The following is a 19,203-nucleotide window of genomic DNA, read 5'->3' as shown; positions in this document are numbered from 1 at the left end:
CAAATGGTTGAAATTAAATGACAGTAGAACAGAAAGAATAAAAGGTTAAGAAAAACAGAATATATCTTAACGAAAGTGCGAAAAAAAGTGAAGTAGATAATAAGCTCAAAGTAAATATTTTGCAAAAGTGCGTGAGAGACTGCGCTTGACACTCATTTTCTGTGCGTTGACGAAAGAATCAACAATTACATGAATAGCCTTGTCTATATGCACAGGTCGAACGAACTCACTAAGCTCCATCTTGGCGAAGGCTTCACTTAAACGAATAGCAGACTCAAGATGACGAACGGTGATGGGATAGCTTCCTGTAGCAAGTGATTGACGTCTCATATCACTGTAAAGCCTTGAAATCTTCTCTTCATCCATTTGTAGCAAACGAGGTGTCACCCGCTCTCTCGCATAATGAATGTATTTCCGTAACATATCTTGAGGAATAGCATTTGCTTCAACACCCGTCTCAGTAGGTGCCTTTGTCAAAACATCAAAGTCGGGATCAAAAGATGGATGAGATCTAATATGGCTTGAGACAACAAAACTGGCAAGCTGTTCATCTACTTCTGGATTCACGGTATCTTTAACAACTTGCAATACATCGAAACGAGACAAAATGGGTTCTGTTAATTCTACATTTTGGCTTAAGGGGATCGTTGTATTATACCGTCCACCAATTGGATTAGCGGCTGCGATAATCGTACACCTTGCCTGCAAGGTCGTCACGATACCTGCCTTAGAGATTGAAATACTCTGTTGCTCCATAGCTTCGTGAATAGAAGTACGATCCTGATCATTCATTTTATCAAATTCGTCAATTAAGCAAACACCTTTGTCAGCTAAAACAAGAGCACCACCTTCCAAAGTCCATTCATTAGTAATTGGATCCTTTCGAACGGATGCTGTTAAACCGACGGCACTAGCACCTTGACCAGTAGCAAAAACGGCGCGGTGAGCAGTCTTCTCGACATACTTAAGAAATTGTGATTTTGCAGTACCAGGATCTCCCAAGAGTAAGAGGTTTATATCACCACGAATTTTATGTTTTCCGCTGATATTTTTTGGGACACCACCAAATAAAGCTGCAGCAATGGCAACCTTTATAGATCGATGACCATAAATGGAAGGTGAGACGGAAGCAATAATTCTTTCGTGGACATCAGGACTCTTGGCAAGTGCACGTATTTCTCGTTCTTCATCATCCGTTAGGCGATTAAGGGAAAAATCATCGTCGGCACTGCCGCTATTATCAACATGAGATATGTGATTAGCTTCGATGATTGTAGCAAAAACCGGGAACCCGTTTTTCGTATTAAGACTAGCATCAAAATTATTACGGTAAATACCAGTTACTTCTATCTCTTCACCAGGCTTGGCGTTGTCTACCAGATCAGCCAAGAGCACCACTTCACGGTGACGAGGCAAACGACCTGAAGGAACAGTTCCTGGTGATTCTTGGAGGGTAAGTCGCTGATAGTTGTTATAAACTGTCCTTTCGGAATTAATAACAAAGGGACCACGACTAGAACAATTGTGACAGAAAGAAATTTTCACTTCCACACTAGAATCCTGAAAGAAAGGACCTAAAGTAGCACCACACTTCGTGCAGGTAAAACGAATGTGCTTTAACTGAGGGAAAAGGCCTGTTCTTCGTGTTACTACACCAGAAACACGTACCAAACAGTTCAAATGAGTTTGACGAAGTTCTCTTAACGTAAAAGAGGTTGGAAGATTAGTAATTCGAACATGAATGTCAGAATGAATACGTTCATAATCAGGATAGTGCAAGAGGGTAGCTTCTAACGCAACTCGATCGAATATCCTTAAAACAGGAGCAGGAGCATTAGCTAAAAAATAAGCAAGAATAGGTTTTGATTCTCCCAAATGAGCATAATTAACCAGCAAAGATTCTGCGTTAACCTCACCCAATGTTCGAATTCTGTTACCATAAACAGATGTGCCTTTTTCGTCAGTGTATTCTAAAAGAAAGTTTTTGAACTCACGGGCAATAGTTCTGCGAACAGGATCCAAAGTCACCCATTCAGCAATACTATCAGCCTTTACGTCTGCAATGGATTCCAATGGAAGTTCGCCTGCTTCGTCTAATGCTCCTGCATTTGGTGCAAATTCATCGTAAATACGATGACGATGTCTTGGAATACCGAGGCCCATATTGGAGTCCAGATCATCATCCTCATCCTGGAGAAAAGCTGCAGGTTTTGTTCGGCCAGCGGTAGCCTCTAATTCCATATCGCGGTGCCGTAATTTTGCATCAATGATTCTGCGATCACCTAAGTCTAACTCTTCCAAATCATTTTCATCGTCCAATTCATCCAAATCGTATCGGTCAAGTTCCAAATTTTGGTGATAATCTCTATACATATGTTAATATGCGATTCGGACTTTTCGTTTCTTTGTATCATGCACAACGATGTTCAGCAAATCAAGAATATTTTTTTTTTTAATACTAAGAAAACTTTTGGGGCTTGCGACAACCTTAACAGTCGCAAAGGATTTCTTACCTTTCCATATCGTCGCCAAACAAGTCCTCACCATCTTCCTCATCTACATCCACGTTATCATTATCAACGTCTTCAATTTCATCTTCTACCAGAGCTTCGGCTGCCTCATCTGAAAATTCTGGGGGAGGAGAAGAGGGAGGAAGCGACAAAGGGGTATTCCCGGTGGAAGAATGATCTGATCCTACAGGAAGACTTTCCGAGTCTCTACGGCCGCGTTTCCGGAAAGAATCCATGGATTTTAAGATGTTGTCTTTAAAGAAAAATGTTGTTGGCTTCTCTTCAGACAAACATTTCGCCTAGGACTCGAGCTTAACGTTCTATTGCATGGGAACACTAAGCCATATTCCACAACTTTTTTCCTTTGCTTAAACAAGCTTTTAACAAACCTCGCTAATATTCTGTAAACGAAAAAAGACTTACAAATCTTGCCTATTGTTTATACGTTAACATTGGTAGCAAAAGAAGTATTCTGGATGGATTCAACATTAGAGGAATTAACGGCGGAACAGTATGTGGAAAGGCAAAGAGAACTAGAGATTGAGGCTCGTGAGGCGTACCCATACAAATTTGACGAATGTACATATTCCAAAGGTTACTTGAAGCAAACATTATACGCTTGTTTAACTTGCCAGAGAGAAGCGGATAGTCTAAACGGAGTTTGCTACAGTTGTAGTATCAGCTGCCATGCAGATCATGAATTAGTGGAGTTGTTTCACAAACGACATTTTCAATGTGATTGTGGTACCTCACGAACGGGCCATGAGTCTTGCACGATTAGAAAGAGTAAAGCTGAGCGAGCACCGGAAAATCAGTACAATCATAATTTCCAGGGGCGATTCTGTAGTTGTGATACGTTTTACGATCCTGAACAAGAAAGCGGAACTATGTTTCAGTGTATACTGTGTGAAGATTGGTTTCATGATCGCTGCTTGGAGGCTTCTAATCAAGGCAAGCCACTACCTGATTCGGAGTCATTTGAATGGGTGGTCTGTAAAGACTGCGTGTCTAAATACAAAGACTGCCTTTTGAATCCCCAACACGAATTTCCTTACAAAAAAGAAGAACTAGTCGTTCCTCAATTTTTGGACGAACAGTTTCGAGAACACCTTTGCCAATGTGATCCTTGTATGGAAATTCGCAAAACTCAAATGCCTATCCTGATAGAGGACGAACCAATTTACGAGCAACCCGAGGACTCCGACATGGAAGATGAAGCCGACGCTGGAGTGGAAGACATGCGTTCACTTGATGAGATTGTGTCCAGCACCATGCAAGATGTACTTCACGTCTTAGACCGGCTTCCCCGGGTTCAAGCAATTGAAGGAGTCCATGCGTATAATCGATTAAAGAATGAACTCACAGATTTTTTGCTTCCATTTGCAAGAGAAAACAAGGTAGTCACAAAAGAAGATATCTCGAACTTTTTCTTGGAAAGGTTAAATTCTGGAAAGAACGGTGGTTGAAAATAGACGAAATGAAGTTTATTTCGTCAAAGATCTTGATATTTTTTTTTAATGAGCGAAAGCGCGTCTTTGCAGAGAGTTTATAAATACATGAAACAGGAAGTTCGAATGAACTATAAAAGAAGGGACGACTACAGAATCTTCCTTATAAAGATTTATACCATACGTTGAATATATAGAAGTAACAAAAGATGACTGGAGAATATTTCTTATATTTTATATCCTTTTTTGTCTCAAACTAACCAAACAATCAGTTACTCTTGGTCGGCGATAGACAACGAAACAGCATCCCCGAATAATTTCCTTAATGCTCAATAAAGTTGATGATTTCTTAATTGGTTTTACAAATGAATATGGATATGTTCCATCGATTGAAAAGAAAGCGTATTAAAAAGACTTTAAGTAACAGCTTTCAAAATACTCTATAATACGATATAAGTAGCAACAAAGTGAATGCTACAACAAATGATAGCTTTTTCGCTTTCAATGTAAGCCCATTCTTTTTTCTTTTTTTTTAGACAAGAATTTCATAAATTTATTGTCTGAAACGATTATTGGTTTTCATCCTTAATATCAAGCTTCACGTTATGATATACGAAACACTTGTTTATCAATCGAAATATCAAACATGCCTTGTACTGGATCAAAAACGTTTCATAATTTACCAAATTTTAAACTAAACTTATTTTAATAATGAAACCGTTTCCAGCTTCGCTCACTACTTTTGTTTACCTACGCTCATCGTCTTTAGTAGTTTGCATAGGCCCCCACCTGGCTGAAGCGTGTGTAAGTGAAACCCACCTTCTCACTAACATAAATCCAAAAGGAATATATATAAAACCATGTCACAAATGTCTGCTACTTCCGTTCATTATCCAGATCCAGTGGCGGGCTTGGATTTTCCTAAGCAGCTTGAGCTCAAGTATTTACAGGTGGTGTTTCGACATGGTGAGCGTTCTCCGGTGAAAGAAAGATTGGAGTCGGCTGGTATTCCTAAGGATTGGAAGCTTTGTAACAATGCTAGAAGATTTTTTGCTCAAGTAAAAGGAGCCAAGGAATGGTCCGTACTCGGATTTGAAAGAAAAACAGAGGCTCCTGTAGATTCATCTTTAGCGGCTCCTCCCAAAGAGGAAGCAGATAGCGGCGTATGTATTAATGGTGAATTAACAGACATCGGAAGAATTACAACCCGTAACCTCGGTGAATATCTTCGAGAGCGTTATATTAACAAACTCGGATTCCTACCAGACAGGATTCAAAATGCTAACGGAATTTACATGCGCGCTACACCCATGACTCGTGCTCTCGAATCTTTAGAACATGTTTTTGCTGGGCTTTATCCTGACGAAAAACGCCAAGGTGTCGTGCCTACCATTTATACCCGCAATTGGTCTCACGAAAACTTACTTCCAAACGAAAACAACTGTCCCAGACTTGTTCAATTGTACGAGGAATTTGCTGAAAGAGCTGCTAAAATTTACGATCCTCTTCTTGCTGGAAGAGCGTCGGAAATGATGAGTCAGTTCATGAACGGTCAATCTGTTCGTGTTGTCTCTAGTCATCCTCGTCTTAGTGGTCTTTTGGATACAATTAATGCTGCTATTGGCAATCGACTCGAACTTCATCCTAACTTGGTGGATGAGCAGTGGTTGCGGGATTCTGCGCAGGCGGTTTCCGAAGAATGGTTTGGAGGATATAAAGTATCAAATTTAATGCGTCAACTCGGTGCAGGAAGCCTTTTAAATGATCTTTTTATGCGAATGGAAAACCAAGTTAAGGCTGATAAAAGTGGCGCTCCTTCAGATCGTTTGGCTTTGTATGGAGCTCACGATGTAACATTAGCTGCAATCCTTGCTTCACTAGATGCTTTTGATTATCAATGGCCTCCCTTTACTTCTCATCTTGAATTGGAACTTTTTAAAGATACCTCCGACGAAGCTTCTCCAAAAGCTATTGCTGGAAAACCTGAAAGTCCTTTAAAACCTAGCAAACAAGACACACCTTCCAAGGATAATGGTATTTCAAACTATCCTTCAGATGAATTATCTGATTGGTATGTTCGAATTACTTACAATTCGAATCATGTCGTTATGGGTGCTTGCCGTGGACAAGGTTACAGGGGAAATGAGACTATTTGTCCTTTGTCTATTTTCAAGGATGCCGTCCGAGCCTTGAAGCCCGAAGACTATCATTCCATGTGTAAGCCTGTGAAAAAGTAAAATACTTCAGGAACTAATTACCGTGCTTTCTTTTCATTTAAAAAAGTAGCATAAGCAACCTTCGTTTTTCTTGCCATCTTTGGAACCACATTTGAGATATCCATTTTATTTAAACGCGGTCGCAAAATAGATTTGCAATTTCTATGTCATTAAGGTTACTTTTGGTTTACAATAATATAGTCTTATTTACATAATAACTCCTTGATTACATTTTCGATTCATAAATTGCTTCCGTTATCACAGCGTAAAGAACATGCATTCAAACAAGATATTTATATCTTTCTAACTAATTTGTAATCATTATGGAATATTTCTTAGATATACAGACCGCCAGCAGGACCGCCTTCATCTTTGGTTTTCAAAACTTTTTCGCGGGCTTGTCGGAAGTCCTCCATAACAACACGCATTCTTCGTTCACGAAGTGCTAAAAGACCAGCCTCAGAAACGATAGCTTTGATTTCAGCACCAGATAATTCATCTTTGGATTGAATCAATTCTTCGAGATTGACATCTTCGCCTAAGTTCATTTTAGACGTATGAATAGTGAAAATCTTTCTTTTAGTTGTTTCGTCAGGACTTTCGAAAAGAATTTTTCTATCAATACGGCCAGGTCGAATAAGGGCAGGATCGAGATCGCTAATACGGTTGGTGGCCATGATGACCTTGATATCACGGTTGGTGGTGTCAAATCCATCAAGCTGGTTTAGCAGCTCCAACATTGTACGTTGAATTTCTCTTTCAGCACCCGATTGAGCTTCATAACGTTTGGTTCCGATAGCATCTATTTCATCTATAAATACGATTGAGGGTGAATGCTCTTCAGCGGCATTAAATAATTGTCGAACAAGACGTGGACCATCACCCAGATATTTTTGAATCAATTCAGAACCCACAACACGCAAAAAGGTTGCGGATGTTTGATTAGCAACGGCTTTCGCTAATAGTGTTTTACCAGTACCAGGTGCACCATAGAGAATAACACCTTTTGGAGGTTTAATACCCATTTCTTCATATAATTCTGGATGAGTAAGAGGTAATTCAACTGCTTCTTTGATTTCTTGAATTTGAGACTCGAGACCACCAATATCGGCGTAACTTTCAGTAGGGGCTTTATCAAGTTTCATAACATTAATCATAGGATCCGTATCATCAAGCAAAATACCAACGATGCTCATTGCCTTGTGATGAAGCAATACACTACAACCAGGCTCTAGCATGTCTTTGTCAACGAAAGACATAATTGAGACATAATATTCGGGTCCGGCAGTAGAAACAATAGCATGATCATCATCAATGATTTCCTCTAGGGTACCTACGGACATAGGGGTACCACGAATCTCGTCCACTCTATTGCGTTCCTCTTGGGTTCTCTCATCTTGGGGCTTAAGACGTTCTTGGTTTTGTACATACTCTTCTTCCATTAGTAAGTGGTCATGAATACGCTGTAATTTGAGCAACCTCAAGCGGCATCGAGTATTGGGTAAAACAGCCGGTAGCTTTGCTGCTGACTCTGGTCCACTTTGTGCTTTCTTTTTACGGCGGCCGATACGAGTAGGAACCGGAGGTTCATATTTAGGCTTATCCTTCTTTTGGTCTTTTTTCTTGTCACCATTTGCTCCATCTCCAAAATTGGAGAATCCACCAGATTGTGCTTGACCCTACATAAAACGTTAATACCCTGGATTCATAAACATTGTTTTTTCTATTTGGTTCAAAGCAAGCAAAAGCACTGCAAAACTGAAAAATTACTGATGCTTCCTATCCCAAACCATATAGATCCGAGCATACATACCATTTGTTTCAAAAATTTGGTTGTTTGAAAGAAGGTCTGGTAATGGTAGTATTCAGCTTACTTAGAAGGCGAAAGCTGCGTAGTAACATGTAGTGCAATCCGCATAGTGTAGTTCTTTCGACTTCACTATATGTCGTTTCCTTACGTAAATTGTAATATGGAATGTGAAAAAAAGAGAAAACTGTATGAGATTTCGATAGAAAAAACAACTGTCTTATGCTTCAGAGCATTTTACAGGAAAGAGTAGAATAACTTATTTTATATAAGAATTGAGAGATGGAGGAAATCAGTAGATAGGCAAATCTCATTTTATTGAATCGTTTGAGCTTGCTTTCAATGTTTATTAAAGCTTGAATCATTGAAAGCGGAGATGGAAAGTATAAGATTTCTAAAGTTAATCATTTTCCATGGAAATAAGAGCCATGAGCGTCGTCGTGTAAAATTCCTTTTCTAAAAACATATGTCATCATGAACGTCCGAAATATAGTTTGTAGTTTTTTACTTGTAGAAGGAAAAGTAGTTTAAGTGCATGGACTGAAACACTAAAATCGAAAGGCAACTCGTTATTACTTGGGGTACATGGGATTAGAAGGATACTGCTGCCATGATTTCATGTAATTTTCATAATCTCCGTACGGAGCAGGGTATGGCTCCGGCATAGGCATGGGCATTGCAGAAACGTTTGTCGGAGGCATCGTTTGAGGTAAAGACGCGGCAGGATGAATGGGTGGATGAGCAAGGCGACGAAGGGGCACGCCGGCTCTCTCCAATCGGTCTAAAACGTCCCATTTTGCCAATTCCACACTTGACGGAGTTCCGATAAATGTGATTTCACGTTCAGGAACAGAAGGACCACCATCAGGAGATATTTTTAACTGGCACATGGTCTTTGCATAGATCTCACGAACGGTCTCACCGCCTCTCCCAATAATCATTCCCACAGATTCTCTTGGTACAGCCATTACATCCGTGTGTACTTTGTTTGGATTGAAGGTAGTTGAAAGAGAGTTGATTTTCAGTTGTTCCTGTACCACAATATCTTGAATGATAGACTTTGCTCTAGAAACACGATCTGGTGACCCTTGGAAGGAAACCGGTCGCAAAGGGTTCATTAAATCGGTATCAGTATTAATTATAATCTTTGTTTCTGTTGCTTCTTGCAAATCGCGGATCTTTTCACCGCCTTTCCCAATAACAAGCCCAATGTGATGCTCAGGAATAACAAATGGATCAGGGGTCTCATACGTGGGATTGGGATTGCTGCCAGTGGCATATGCTAAAGCCGGAAATGCCGTAGATGTAAGTACATCTTGGTAATCCTTTATTTTTTGCGAAATTTCTCGGCGACACATATCAATGTTTTCGGTTTGGCCGGTAATGATAGCCGTTCGTTCGCCTGGTTTCGAAGGAGTTTCAGGCATAAATTGGACTCTTGTCTTTGTGGCCGATTCCATTTTTTGGAGCTTTTCGCCGCGTTTTCCAATGAGCATGCCTACGTAGCAGCTTTTGACGGGGAACGAATACGAAGTTTTCAAGGAGCTAGAAGGGTTTGGTGGATGATATGTAGATGGGTTTACAGGAGCAGTTCCTGGCGATGGATCTTGGTATACTTGGGAAGAGAAAGCAGGATCATAAAGACGAACGAATGTTCCCAAAGATGGATTAGGGTCGTTCAAGTTGATGATGCCACTAGAAGTGGGATAAGGAAGCTCTGGAACAACTTGTTTTTGGCTTTGCTGGGCAGAAATCTCTGCCAACAAGCGAGAAACTGCGTCAGATTTGGACATTGTAAATCAATGCAGAAGAAAGCCAAACACAGGAAAAAAGAAAAAAAAAATCAATCGAATAAAATTGAATTGATGTTAGTAATTGTTTATAAATATTGTTCCAGCTTCTCCTTTATAATTCATGGGATAAATTAGCGCGTTCAGGAATGTTGTATTGAAACGAGGTTTCTCTAAGATGCAGTTTGAGAGTAGCGGGACGTATAAGCAAAGACGGAATTTGCTGTCGGTTTTAGAAACTCTTAAAGAAAATGTAATCCTACAAGAAAAAAAAAAGAATATGTTTATTTAAAAAAAAAAAAAAAAAAAAAAACCAGCGCCCAGCGTTTATATAAGTTCCTGGCTGGCAACATGCAATGAATAAAATGAGGTTGAATAGTTTGTATGGATTGAAAACAATATTTCTTTGAACAATGATTTAGCAAAAGCTCACAATTGGATGCAATGGTATAAATGTTTGGATGCGTTTGTTAAATCGGAGAGATGGGTAATATGAAATTTTAGTAGGGAATGAATGTCAGCGATCGTATTGCGTTCCTTCTTTTTATACCGTGAAAAAGCAAAGAAAAATTCAAAAGTTATAAATGAAAGAATTCAAGAAAAGTTACAGCTGAGCGAAATTTGTGTTGGATTATAACTACGATGACGACCCTTTTAGAGTTAACTAGCCACCTAAGTGATCGAATGACCTCTTCAATTTTACTTTTCTTTTTTCTTATTCTGTCAATTGATTTTTACATTTTTCTTCCTTTCGTTCCTGAAGTCTTTTGTTTATTTCTTTATGGAAGCGATTCGCTTGACATAATTTTAGCGCATTTGAAGAAATTGTGGACAAGGAAAAGAAATCATCCTTTTTTACCGGACTGGTGAGGAAGAGCTTTGAATAAAATTTTCGGTTTTTTATTAAATTTATTTTGCCTAAGTCTTTTAAAATTTTTTTAATTTTTACAAGCATCTTCGTTTGGCTACTTCCTTGTCTATCATCATACGAATCTGTTTTGATAGTTTCGTGATAGGAACATGCGCTCGTTCCGTTTCGTAAATGCTCGATAAGCTCTGTAAGAAACGAAAGACGTGATTTTTGAAGAGCGTAATTATTTAAACAAGAGCAATCCACAGCAAGGTCGCCGGAGCAAGCGAATAAAGAATCTGAGATTTCACGATGTTTTCTGGGGCTTCGCTCGTAAAGACTAGTACAGGTAGAGTCACGAATAAGGCTGTTTTTCAGTATGCCTTCATGAACGGCGGGAAAACTGCCGGCTTGAACCTGCAGCGTGGATTTCAAGGATGGGCCAATGTGCCCATGGGCCCTCCTGATCCAATTTTTGGTATTTCAGAAACTTTTAAAAAAGATAGTTTTCCCAAGAAAATCAACTTGGGTGTCGGTGCCTACCGAGATGACACGGGAAAGCCATATGTTTTGCCCAGCGTCCGCACCGCGGAAGCTGAAATCTTGAAGCAAGACCTGGACAAGGAGTACTTGCCCATGACGGGAGATAACAGCTTCTGTGAGGAAGCTACACGCATGGCTTATGGTGATGTTTACGATAGCATAAGCAATCGTTTGGTTGCAGCCCAATCCGTCAGCGGAACAGGTGCATTGCTCCTTTCGTCTCGATTTTTTTCGAAGTTTTATCCATCAAAAGACATCTACATCTCCAATCCTACTTGGGGAAACCACAAAAATGTGTTTAGCAATGCAGGCTTAAATATCAAAGAGTATCGTTACTACAACCCAATTACAAAGGGACTCGACATCGAAGGCATGCTTAGTGATTTGTCACAAGCTCCCAACAGCTCCATTGTCCTTTTGCATGCGTGTGCTCATAATCCTACTGGAGTGGATCCCACACATGCTCAATGGAACGACATTCTCCGAGTTGTTCGCGACAAGGGTCATTTTGTATTGTTGGACATGGCTTACCAAGGTTTTGCCAGTGGTGACTTTGCACGCGACACCTATGCCACCCAATTGTTTGCCTCAAACAATGTCCCAATGTTTTTGTGCCAGTCTTTTGCCAAAAACATGGGTCTTTATGGCGAACGTGTAGGTTGCTTTAGTTCCTTGACCGCCTCTCCCGAAGAAGCTGCCAGATTCGAAAGCCAACTGAAAATCTTGGTTCGTGCTTCCTACTCCAACCCTCCCGTCCATGGAGCCCGAATCGCCAGATTTATTTTGAAGAACAACGACCTTCGTGCCCAATGGGCTGGCGAAGTCAAGGGCATGGCTAGCCGTATTATTTCTATGCGCCAAGCCTTGCGCTCCATTTTGGAAAATGATTTGAAAAGCAAACACGGCTGGAAGCATATTACCGACCAAATTGGTATGTTTTGCTACACCGGTTTAACGCCTGAGCAAGTCGCAACCTTGAGCAGGGACTATCACATTTACTTGACCAAGAATGGTCGAATCAGTATTGCTGGCATTAACACTTCCAACGTCCGTTACCTTGCTGAAGCAATTCATACCGTTACCTCTAATTAAGGTAGGAAATTTTGTTTTGCTTCTTTTTGGATGCTTGCTTAATTACGATTCGTTTCTTTACTTTTCTCAGCGATGGACTATGCTATTTATTTTGTACATAACCCAACCATTTGAACCGATTTCTACGGACGTTGATATTACATTTGCTTGAAACCGGTTTTTTTATATTCTTAAGCAATTTAAAAATAAGCCACTCGTTGCTTTTTCCTACAAACCCAAGCAAGCTACTACTCACAAGCTTTATGGGGTTTCCTTTCACATTCTATTCCTTGTTTCTTCTGCTTATCCAAACAAACATCAATAAAATTCAAATTTCTCTGTCAATCCGTTTATTGTCTTCAAACGCTCTTTCATATTGCAAGTCTGATCCTACCTGCTAAAATCCTTTAACCTTCTTCTTATTCACTTGATAAAGATTGTTATCATTCCCTATGTCTTTGTTGAAAATAGAGGAAACCCTTTCTAGTCGTTTTCTTGCTCTCGCTTTTTTTTTTTATATTTATATTTATTTTTTTCACTGACCGAAACTAATGGTTAGCCCCACGTTCAAGTGAAACTGATTTTCTATTTTTTCACTAGTTTTTACTATATTATTTCATCTAATGCTATAATATTCTAAAGATTGATAATTGTCAGATGGATTCAAATATACAGCCATCAGTTAAATTTCCTGTTGCATACGTCATTGCCAAGCAGTACCTTTATGCGAATAGATGAACTCATCCTTTGCATTCCTCAGTTACGACATAAAAGGAATAAAAAGAGTTGAAGTTGTTCCAGAAGAGACTTGAAGATAGCTCTTCGTGCCCAATTTTTTCTTTTTGAAATCAAATAACCAGAAAAAGGGAAAATAGGTGCTTTCTACATTTGAAGGCGCTAAAACAGGGTTAATTCAAACTGTTATTTAAAAAAAAAAGAAAACAAGGAAAAAAAGAAAAGACAAAGTAAAGATCTTCGGATTTTTGGGAAGTATATGTCTCCTTTGGTCTTTTAACTGAAAATTTTGTTCATCGGTCATCAAACAGGTTTTCTATTATAAGGATTGCTTTACATAAAGTGGACAAACAGGTACTATTCATAATTTCTCAAGAATTTTTGTTATTTTGGGTTTATATTACGTTTTCCATATTCTCTCAAAACGAGCTGCACTCTGTCTTTCTGACTGACGTTGTGCTAAAGATTTGGATTTCAAACGAATAGCAACCACCAAATTTACACGATCCCTAGAGACGTGAAGGGCTGCTCTATACAGGCCAAATAACTCATTTTAAGAAACATCAACTTTGCTGGTTCGAGGCTTGGCGTATCCTGTTGGTTTTTGGATATATATATTCTCTTTAGTTACTGAGTTCCTCGTTGTCGTTACTATTGATAAATGATGAATTCAAACACGAATTATGATCGCAATGCAGAAAACAGAACTTTAAAAAGAAATGAACAAATTCAGGCGGCTAGCTTAGCTAGAACATTGCAAAGCTCGGGTATTGCTGAAAGGGCTCGCTCTCCATCAGGTTCAGCGGTACCCCATGTATATCAAAGATGCCCCAGTAGTAGCCACGTTCGCGATTCTTCACTTCCAGTAACCTCCAGCCCAGCCTACGTGGCTATGACTTCTCGAATGTCTTCTTTGAAAGGGTCGCCTAGTTCAACTTCCATGCTGAGCGAAAATTCTGAAGAGGGGAGCGAAAAGCAAGACAAAAATATAAGTCAACAAATCGACATATCCAATTATCTCAACAATCAAAAAATAAACGGGAAAAATCTGCCAATTGCTTCCCTCGAAGCGTTGGTAAAAGAAGGTGTCCTCTCTGATGAACTTTCTTTTGTTGCTTATGACATGTCTTTTGACGACGACATGTTTCGAAACCCGCAGCTCATTGACCATGCAACTTTTGATCAGCTCTTAGAGATGGATGATGATGATCAGCACGAGTTTAGCAAAAGTATTGTATTCAACTACTTTGAGCAAGCTGAAACAACTATTAAGGAATTACATGAGGCACTCAAGCGGAAGGATTTGAAAAAATTGTCTTCTTTGGGTCACTTCTTGAAAGGCTCTTCTGCAGCCTTGGGTCTTACGGAAATGAAGAAAGTTTGTGAACGTATCCAAAATTATGGCGCCCTTCGTAGTAGGGACGGTGCACTTACCCTTCCTACAGAAGAGATAGCTCTGGATTTCATTGGCAGAACTCTAGGTACTGTCGAGGATGTTTATAGCGATGTCCATTCTTATTTGGAAAAGTTTTATCAGAATCTTATTCATTAAAAATGGTTATTGTTAAGTGTTTTATGTTTTTTTTTTTGTTCTTGCATAAGTTTATGGTTCATTTGCGTTTTCTTTAAACCATTAGTACGTTAAACCCCCTTTTCGCCTGTTTGTTACCATTGTTCTCGAAATGAATTATGGAAGTCCAATAATAATTTTTACGCTTTTTGGTGGTTCAGAATTTACCAAGTTTACTAATACGGAAACTTAATTCTGGACCATTAATTTGATTATCTTTCGTTTATTTCATCAGTTCAGCATGCGTTAACATTTTTTATTTTACGATGCAAAAGATTTGAGGTTCCTTTTCAATCTGTCGGTTAACAATCATAAAAGAAAGTCTACCTTGATGCATCATTTATATCCCTTGATGACTTTGAATATGTGACCATTATAAGTTTTAAAGGATTTTGAAAAAGTTGTTACATCTAAACTTTCGATTCCATACATTCTTTTCTGATAGAAATGCGGTGGATTCATATCAAAAATTTGGAGCCATAGAAGTGAAATACCTACCAGAATGAGGTATAGAAGTGACTCAATTTGCCAAAACGTCTAATTAAGGTGAGCTTTGGCAAATGGTCTTACTCATAAAGCAAAACTAAATATTGATATTTAATGTGCTACGGTAGTAAGGTTATATCAAGGACCAGTCTTCAATGGCTTGGGAAACTTGAATTTTTAGACTCTCACTTGGAAGCTTTATCCATTTGTATCTACTCCAAAGTGATTGAAGAGAGCAAAAAGGTTAATTGTATATTAAATTCAGTTTGATGATTTACCATCCTTTATATTTTAAAATTGGGATCTAATGTATTTATTAAGAGGTGAATATTGGGTACAGCGGTTTTGGTCGTTTTATAGTGATTGTGTCCTCCCATTGTTGAGCTTTGAACTTTTGGCTGATTGCATTACACTTTTTGTATTGTGGCCAAGCAAAAGTGGTGTGTATTCATGTTTTGGACAGGACCGCAATATGAAGACACTAGACCAAGGCGAAATCGCTTACTATACAACTGCCATGCATGTATGTGGTTGATTAGTATAAGTGAAAATCAACTTTGGCGGAGCGCTTTGCCTATTATACGTGCTGCCGTCATAGGAAGAAATGACATTTAAATGTTGTAGAGTAAATAGGGAATATCTGGGTAATTTATCTCTATTCTTTGGAAGACGGTGATTTTTCATGCAGGGTAAGATTAAATACAGGTATTCCTACATTTTTTATGTGTATCTTACAGACTAAGTAGACGCGAAGATTGTTGGCATTTAGAAAAAATAAGAATTTGACCTGTTGGATTTTTATAAAGTTGGAAGTTTCACCCACGATTTTAGCTGATGGTATCATGTCCTTCTAATAGTCAGATCCTCCTAGAAAGATTTCATGCTTGTAGACTTTCGTAAATTTTCGCAAGCTGACACATTTTCAGACCAGTGGCATGTGTTGTGGTATCTGACATCAATATGACAGACTGGTGGAATCTATAAAAAAGCTACCAATTTAGAAGTGTACAGGAACAAAGTTAAAAAAATGATGGAGAACGACTGGAAAATAAAGTTAACTAAGCTATTGAAAGACAACAGTGACTCTTCGGGGCTCCTTCATCCTGAATACATGCAATTAGCTACTTTACCATCTGAAGGGGACAAGTATCCTCGTAATCGTACTGTAGCAATTCGTGGATTCCTGAACTCAGGATGGGAAACTGACAAGGATGATTTAGACACAGATTTGCTTGTGTTTTCGACAGACGTGGAATCGCAGAAAGCAAAGGATATTTCCCTTCGTCAAGCAAAGTCAACACCGACGGGTCCCATGCACAATACCTTTGAACTTTGCAGCTGGCTTCCTAAAACCATGCAACAGGTTCGCCTTTGGGGCCAAATTTGGTTCTACACTCCTGACCTCGCAGAGAAGAATGAGTTTCCGAAAGAAGATCTTCTAACCTCACATTTAAGTCGAAACAATAAACGCATTCCTCAGGAATGGTCTTGGGAAGAAGAACGTCGTCGCATTTGGGAACACCATAGTCCTAACATGCGCTCTACATTTGCCAATCCTGTCACATATAGCGATTATCAAGGGGAAGTCCCTGTGGTACCACTTCCTGCTACTCTTACTGGTAAAGAAGAGGCTAAGGTTGCTAACCGCTGGGAGGCCGCCTGGAGACGTTTTGGACTGGTTATTTGTGACGTCCAAGGTGTTGAATTTCTCGACTTGAATCCCCCTCCTGGAAAGCGCGTAATTTATGAGAAGAGTTTGGAAACAGGGGAATGGTCTGAAGAGCGTGTGAGTGTTTGAAATCGTTCTAACTCACAAACACACCTACAAACAGGGTGTGTTCTCTTTCAGCATCCAATATGAGAGATGCTTTCATGCCGTTGTGAAGATTACACAAACAGACACTGAAGTTAAAGTGATAAAGTTTATAATCTCTATGATCTCTGTGTATGTACCATAAACACTTTACCCAATTTTTGGTTCTCGTATTTTGGTCAAGCTAGACATTTATGAATTTTTACGTATTTTTATTGTTCAATTCTCTCATTTTATATGTATCTCAATTTGTAAACCTTTGTATCTGTTTCTTTCATATTCCAACTTTGAAAATTCACTATCGTAGCAACCAGTATTAACACTATGTGCTCTGAACAACGTAACATTACTTGTGGTTGTACGAATTAAACTTCACTTTATTTTTGGAATATTTTTCGTTTATCAAGTATATGTCGAAATCCTTCCCTTCACATTTACAGTATCTAATTTCAAATATTATATTTTATCTCCAACAATCTAATTTCAGCGTATTTTACCATTAAATTGGTTTTGCTATACCAAATAGCTAAATTTTGACGTGTTTATCGCCCTTTTTGTATGCAAAGTTATACTGTACGATGAGTGTTCCTTTTCCAGATGTTGTGGCCCGAACTTTGCTTGACTTAAAAGTCAAAGTGGTTTTTGGTATTGTTGGCATTCCTGTTATTGAGGTCTGTGAAGCTATTCAAAAAGCTGGAATTCATTTTATCGGATTTCGTAATGAACAGAGTGCAGCTTATGCTGCTTCCGCTTACGGATACTTGACCAAAACACCCGGTATTTGTATAGTTGTTGGTGGTCCTGGCGTAGTGCATGCTTTGGCAGGTGTTTTCAATGCTTCAGCTAACCGTTGGCCTTTACTTCTCATGGCTGGTTCTAGCGCTACATCACAGCGATACAGGGGAGCATTTCAAGAGTTAGATCAAGTGGCATATCTAAATCAAAGTACAAAGCTTGCTTTACGACCTCCCACAGCGACCATGACTCCAGAATTGATTCATAGGGCGTACCATGTTTCTATTAACGGAACACCGGGTCCTTGCTACGTTGATCTTCCAGCCGACTTTATTCAATCCTCACTTCAAGAGTCTTCCTGGAAATCCCTCTCCTGTGTTCCTCATCCCCTGGAGTGTGGACCCGATCCTACGCGGATTCAGAAGGCTGCACAAATCTTAAAAAATGCAAAATCGCCTTTGGTTGTTATTGGAAAAGGCGCTTCTTATGCACGCGCCGAAGAAAGTATTTTGACCTTTATAGAAAAAACACACATACCATTCTTACCAACTCCAATGGGCAAAGGTGTACTACCAGAGAATCATTGGTTAAACTTTTCATCTTCGAGATCAACTGCTTTAAAAAATGCTGATGTTGTTTTACTGGTCGGCGCTCGATTGAATTGGGTACTACATTTTGGCTTTTCTCCACGGTGGTCAAAGGATGTAAAATTTATTCAAATAGACTCTAATGCCGAGGAATTGGGTAGTAATGGCGGTGATGTTTCCTTGGGAATTTGGTCTGATGTCGACTTGGCTTTACTTCGTTTAATCGATTCTCTACAAACCTGGAATTATTGCTATGAACAATCTTCCTACCTTAGTATGCTTCAAAAGCATCGCAAAAAAAATGAGTCTAAAGGCTCGCAGTTATTAAAAAAAGATATGCCTTTACAAATGGAAAGCGCTTTAATTGTCATCAACGATTCTGTTAAATCTCTGGTGAAAGATACACAGAGAAATGTAACCTGGGTTTCTGAAGGAGCAAACACTTTGGACAAAGGACGCAGGATCCTGGAAGTAACTCATCCCCGTGGCAGACTAGACAGCGGAACAATGGCTACCATGGGCGTTGGTCTTGGCTATTCAATTGCGGCGTCAGTGGCCAATCCTCACGATAAAATTGTTGCGGTAGAAGGTGATAGTGCTTTTGGATTTAGCGCAATAGAACTAGAGACTGCAATTCGTAGCAACTTGGACCTTTTGATCATCATAATAAATAACAACGGTGTATATCATGGTTTGGATGAATCAAATTTTAAGAAATTAAAGAGTCATCATAAACTTCCCACGACAGCCCTGTCTCCTGCAGTTCGATATGATTTAATTTGTGAAGCGTGCGGTGGAACAGGCTACTTTGTTACGAATGTTAATGATTTGAAGAATGCAATTCAAGATTCTTGGGGAAGGAAGACTACGTGTTTGATTAATGTAATGGTAGATCCTGAGATGGACAAAATATTGGTATGATTGGCCTTAAAGAATGTCTTGTAAGACGGATTGCTAACTTTGCTATAGAACTTTGCATGGATGGATGATGAAAAGCTAAACGCGAAACTATAATCGTCTATCTCTGACGAGGAAACTTCGG

At 39.2% G+C, this 19,203-nt stretch overlaps 9 protein-coding genes across 9 annotated transcripts; 6 read left to right on the top strand and 3 right to left on the bottom strand.

The window, feature by feature from the left end:
• Positions 1 to 105: 105 nt before the first annotated feature.
• On the bottom strand, positions 106 to 2,746 carry mcm2 (MCM complex subunit Mcm2; the record flags this gene model as incomplete). Its single annotated transcript, XM_056180129.1, has 2 exons — positions 106 to 2,365; positions 2,514 to 2,746. 2 exons carry the CDS (start codon positions 2,744 to 2,746, stop codon positions 106 to 108), a joined length of 2,493 nt encoding a protein of 830 aa, XP_056035039.1.
• Positions 2,747 to 2,986: 240 nt separating this feature from the next.
• On the top strand, positions 2,987 to 3,976 carry mlo2 (ubiquitin protein ligase E3 component N-recognin 7-like protein Mlo2-like; the record flags this gene model as incomplete). The annotated part of the gene is made up of 1 exon (XM_056180128.1): positions 2,987 to 3,976. The coding sequence occupies one exon, from the start codon at positions 2,987 to 2,989 to the stop codon at positions 3,974 to 3,976; it is 990 nt and encodes a 329-aa protein (XP_056035038.1).
• An 842-nt stretch (positions 3,977 to 4,818) lies between these two features.
• SOMG_01334 (acid phosphatase) lies at positions 4,819 to 6,195 on the top strand (the record flags this gene model as incomplete). The annotated part of the gene is made up of 1 exon (XM_056180127.1): positions 4,819 to 6,195. The coding sequence occupies one exon, from the start codon at positions 4,819 to 4,821 to the stop codon at positions 6,193 to 6,195; it is 1,377 nt and encodes a 458-aa protein (XP_056035037.1).
• A 314-nt stretch (positions 6,196 to 6,509) lies between these two features.
• Positions 6,510 to 7,990, bottom strand: rpt2 (19S proteasome base subcomplex ATPase subunit Rpt2; the record flags this gene model as incomplete). Its single annotated transcript, XM_056180126.1, has 2 exons — positions 6,510 to 7,853; positions 7,988 to 7,990. 2 exons carry the CDS (start codon positions 7,988 to 7,990, stop codon positions 6,510 to 6,512), a joined length of 1,347 nt encoding a protein of 448 aa, XP_056035044.1.
• A 563-nt stretch (positions 7,991 to 8,553) lies between these two features.
• On the bottom strand, positions 8,554 to 9,774 carry SOMG_01332 (KH domain RNA-binding protein; the record flags this gene model as incomplete). The annotated part of the gene is made up of 1 exon (XM_056180125.1): positions 8,554 to 9,774. One exon carries the CDS (start codon positions 9,772 to 9,774, stop codon positions 8,554 to 8,556), a length of 1,221 nt encoding a protein of 406 aa, XP_056035043.1.
• Positions 9,775 to 10,933: 1,159 nt separating this feature from the next.
• On the top strand, positions 10,934 to 12,256 carry maa1 (mitochondrial aspartate aminotransferase Maa1; the record flags this gene model as incomplete). The annotated part of the gene is made up of 1 exon (XM_056180124.1): positions 10,934 to 12,256. The coding sequence occupies one exon, from the start codon at positions 10,934 to 10,936 to the stop codon at positions 12,254 to 12,256; it is 1,323 nt and encodes a 440-aa protein (XP_056035042.1).
• A 1,375-nt stretch (positions 12,257 to 13,631) lies between these two features.
• On the top strand, positions 13,632 to 14,522 carry mpr1 (histidine-containing response regulator phosphotransferase Mpr1; the record flags this gene model as incomplete). The annotated part of the gene is made up of 1 exon (XM_056180123.1): positions 13,632 to 14,522. One exon carries the CDS (start codon positions 13,632 to 13,634, stop codon positions 14,520 to 14,522), a length of 891 nt encoding a protein of 296 aa, XP_056035041.1.
• Positions 14,523 to 16,053: 1,531 nt separating this feature from the next.
• SOMG_01329 (pyridoxamine 5'-phosphate oxidase) lies at positions 16,054 to 16,824 on the top strand (the record flags this gene model as incomplete). Its single annotated transcript, XM_056180122.1, has 1 exon — positions 16,054 to 16,824. One exon carries the CDS (start codon positions 16,054 to 16,056, stop codon positions 16,822 to 16,824), a length of 771 nt encoding a protein of 256 aa, XP_056035201.1.
• Positions 16,825 to 17,417: 593 nt separating this feature from the next.
• hac1 (2-hydroxyacyl-CoA lyase Hac1) lies at positions 17,418 to 19,175 on the top strand (the record flags this gene model as incomplete). The annotated part of the gene is made up of 2 exons (XM_056180121.1): positions 17,418 to 19,076; positions 19,131 to 19,175. The coding sequence occupies 2 exons, from the start codon at positions 17,418 to 17,420 to the stop codon at positions 19,173 to 19,175; spliced, it is 1,704 nt and encodes a 567-aa protein (XP_056035202.1).
• Positions 19,176 to 19,203: the final 28 nt, after the last annotated feature.

This window comes from Schizosaccharomyces osmophilus, chromosome 1 (assembly GCF_027921745.1).
Source record: "Schizosaccharomyces osmophilus chromosome 1, complete sequence".
Taxonomy (NCBI): Eukaryota; Fungi; Ascomycota; class Schizosaccharomycetes; order Schizosaccharomycetales; family Schizosaccharomycetaceae; genus Schizosaccharomyces; species Schizosaccharomyces osmophilus.
The sequence above is the reverse complement of the archived record's forward strand: the minus strand, read 5'-3'. Positions and strand labels throughout refer to the sequence as shown.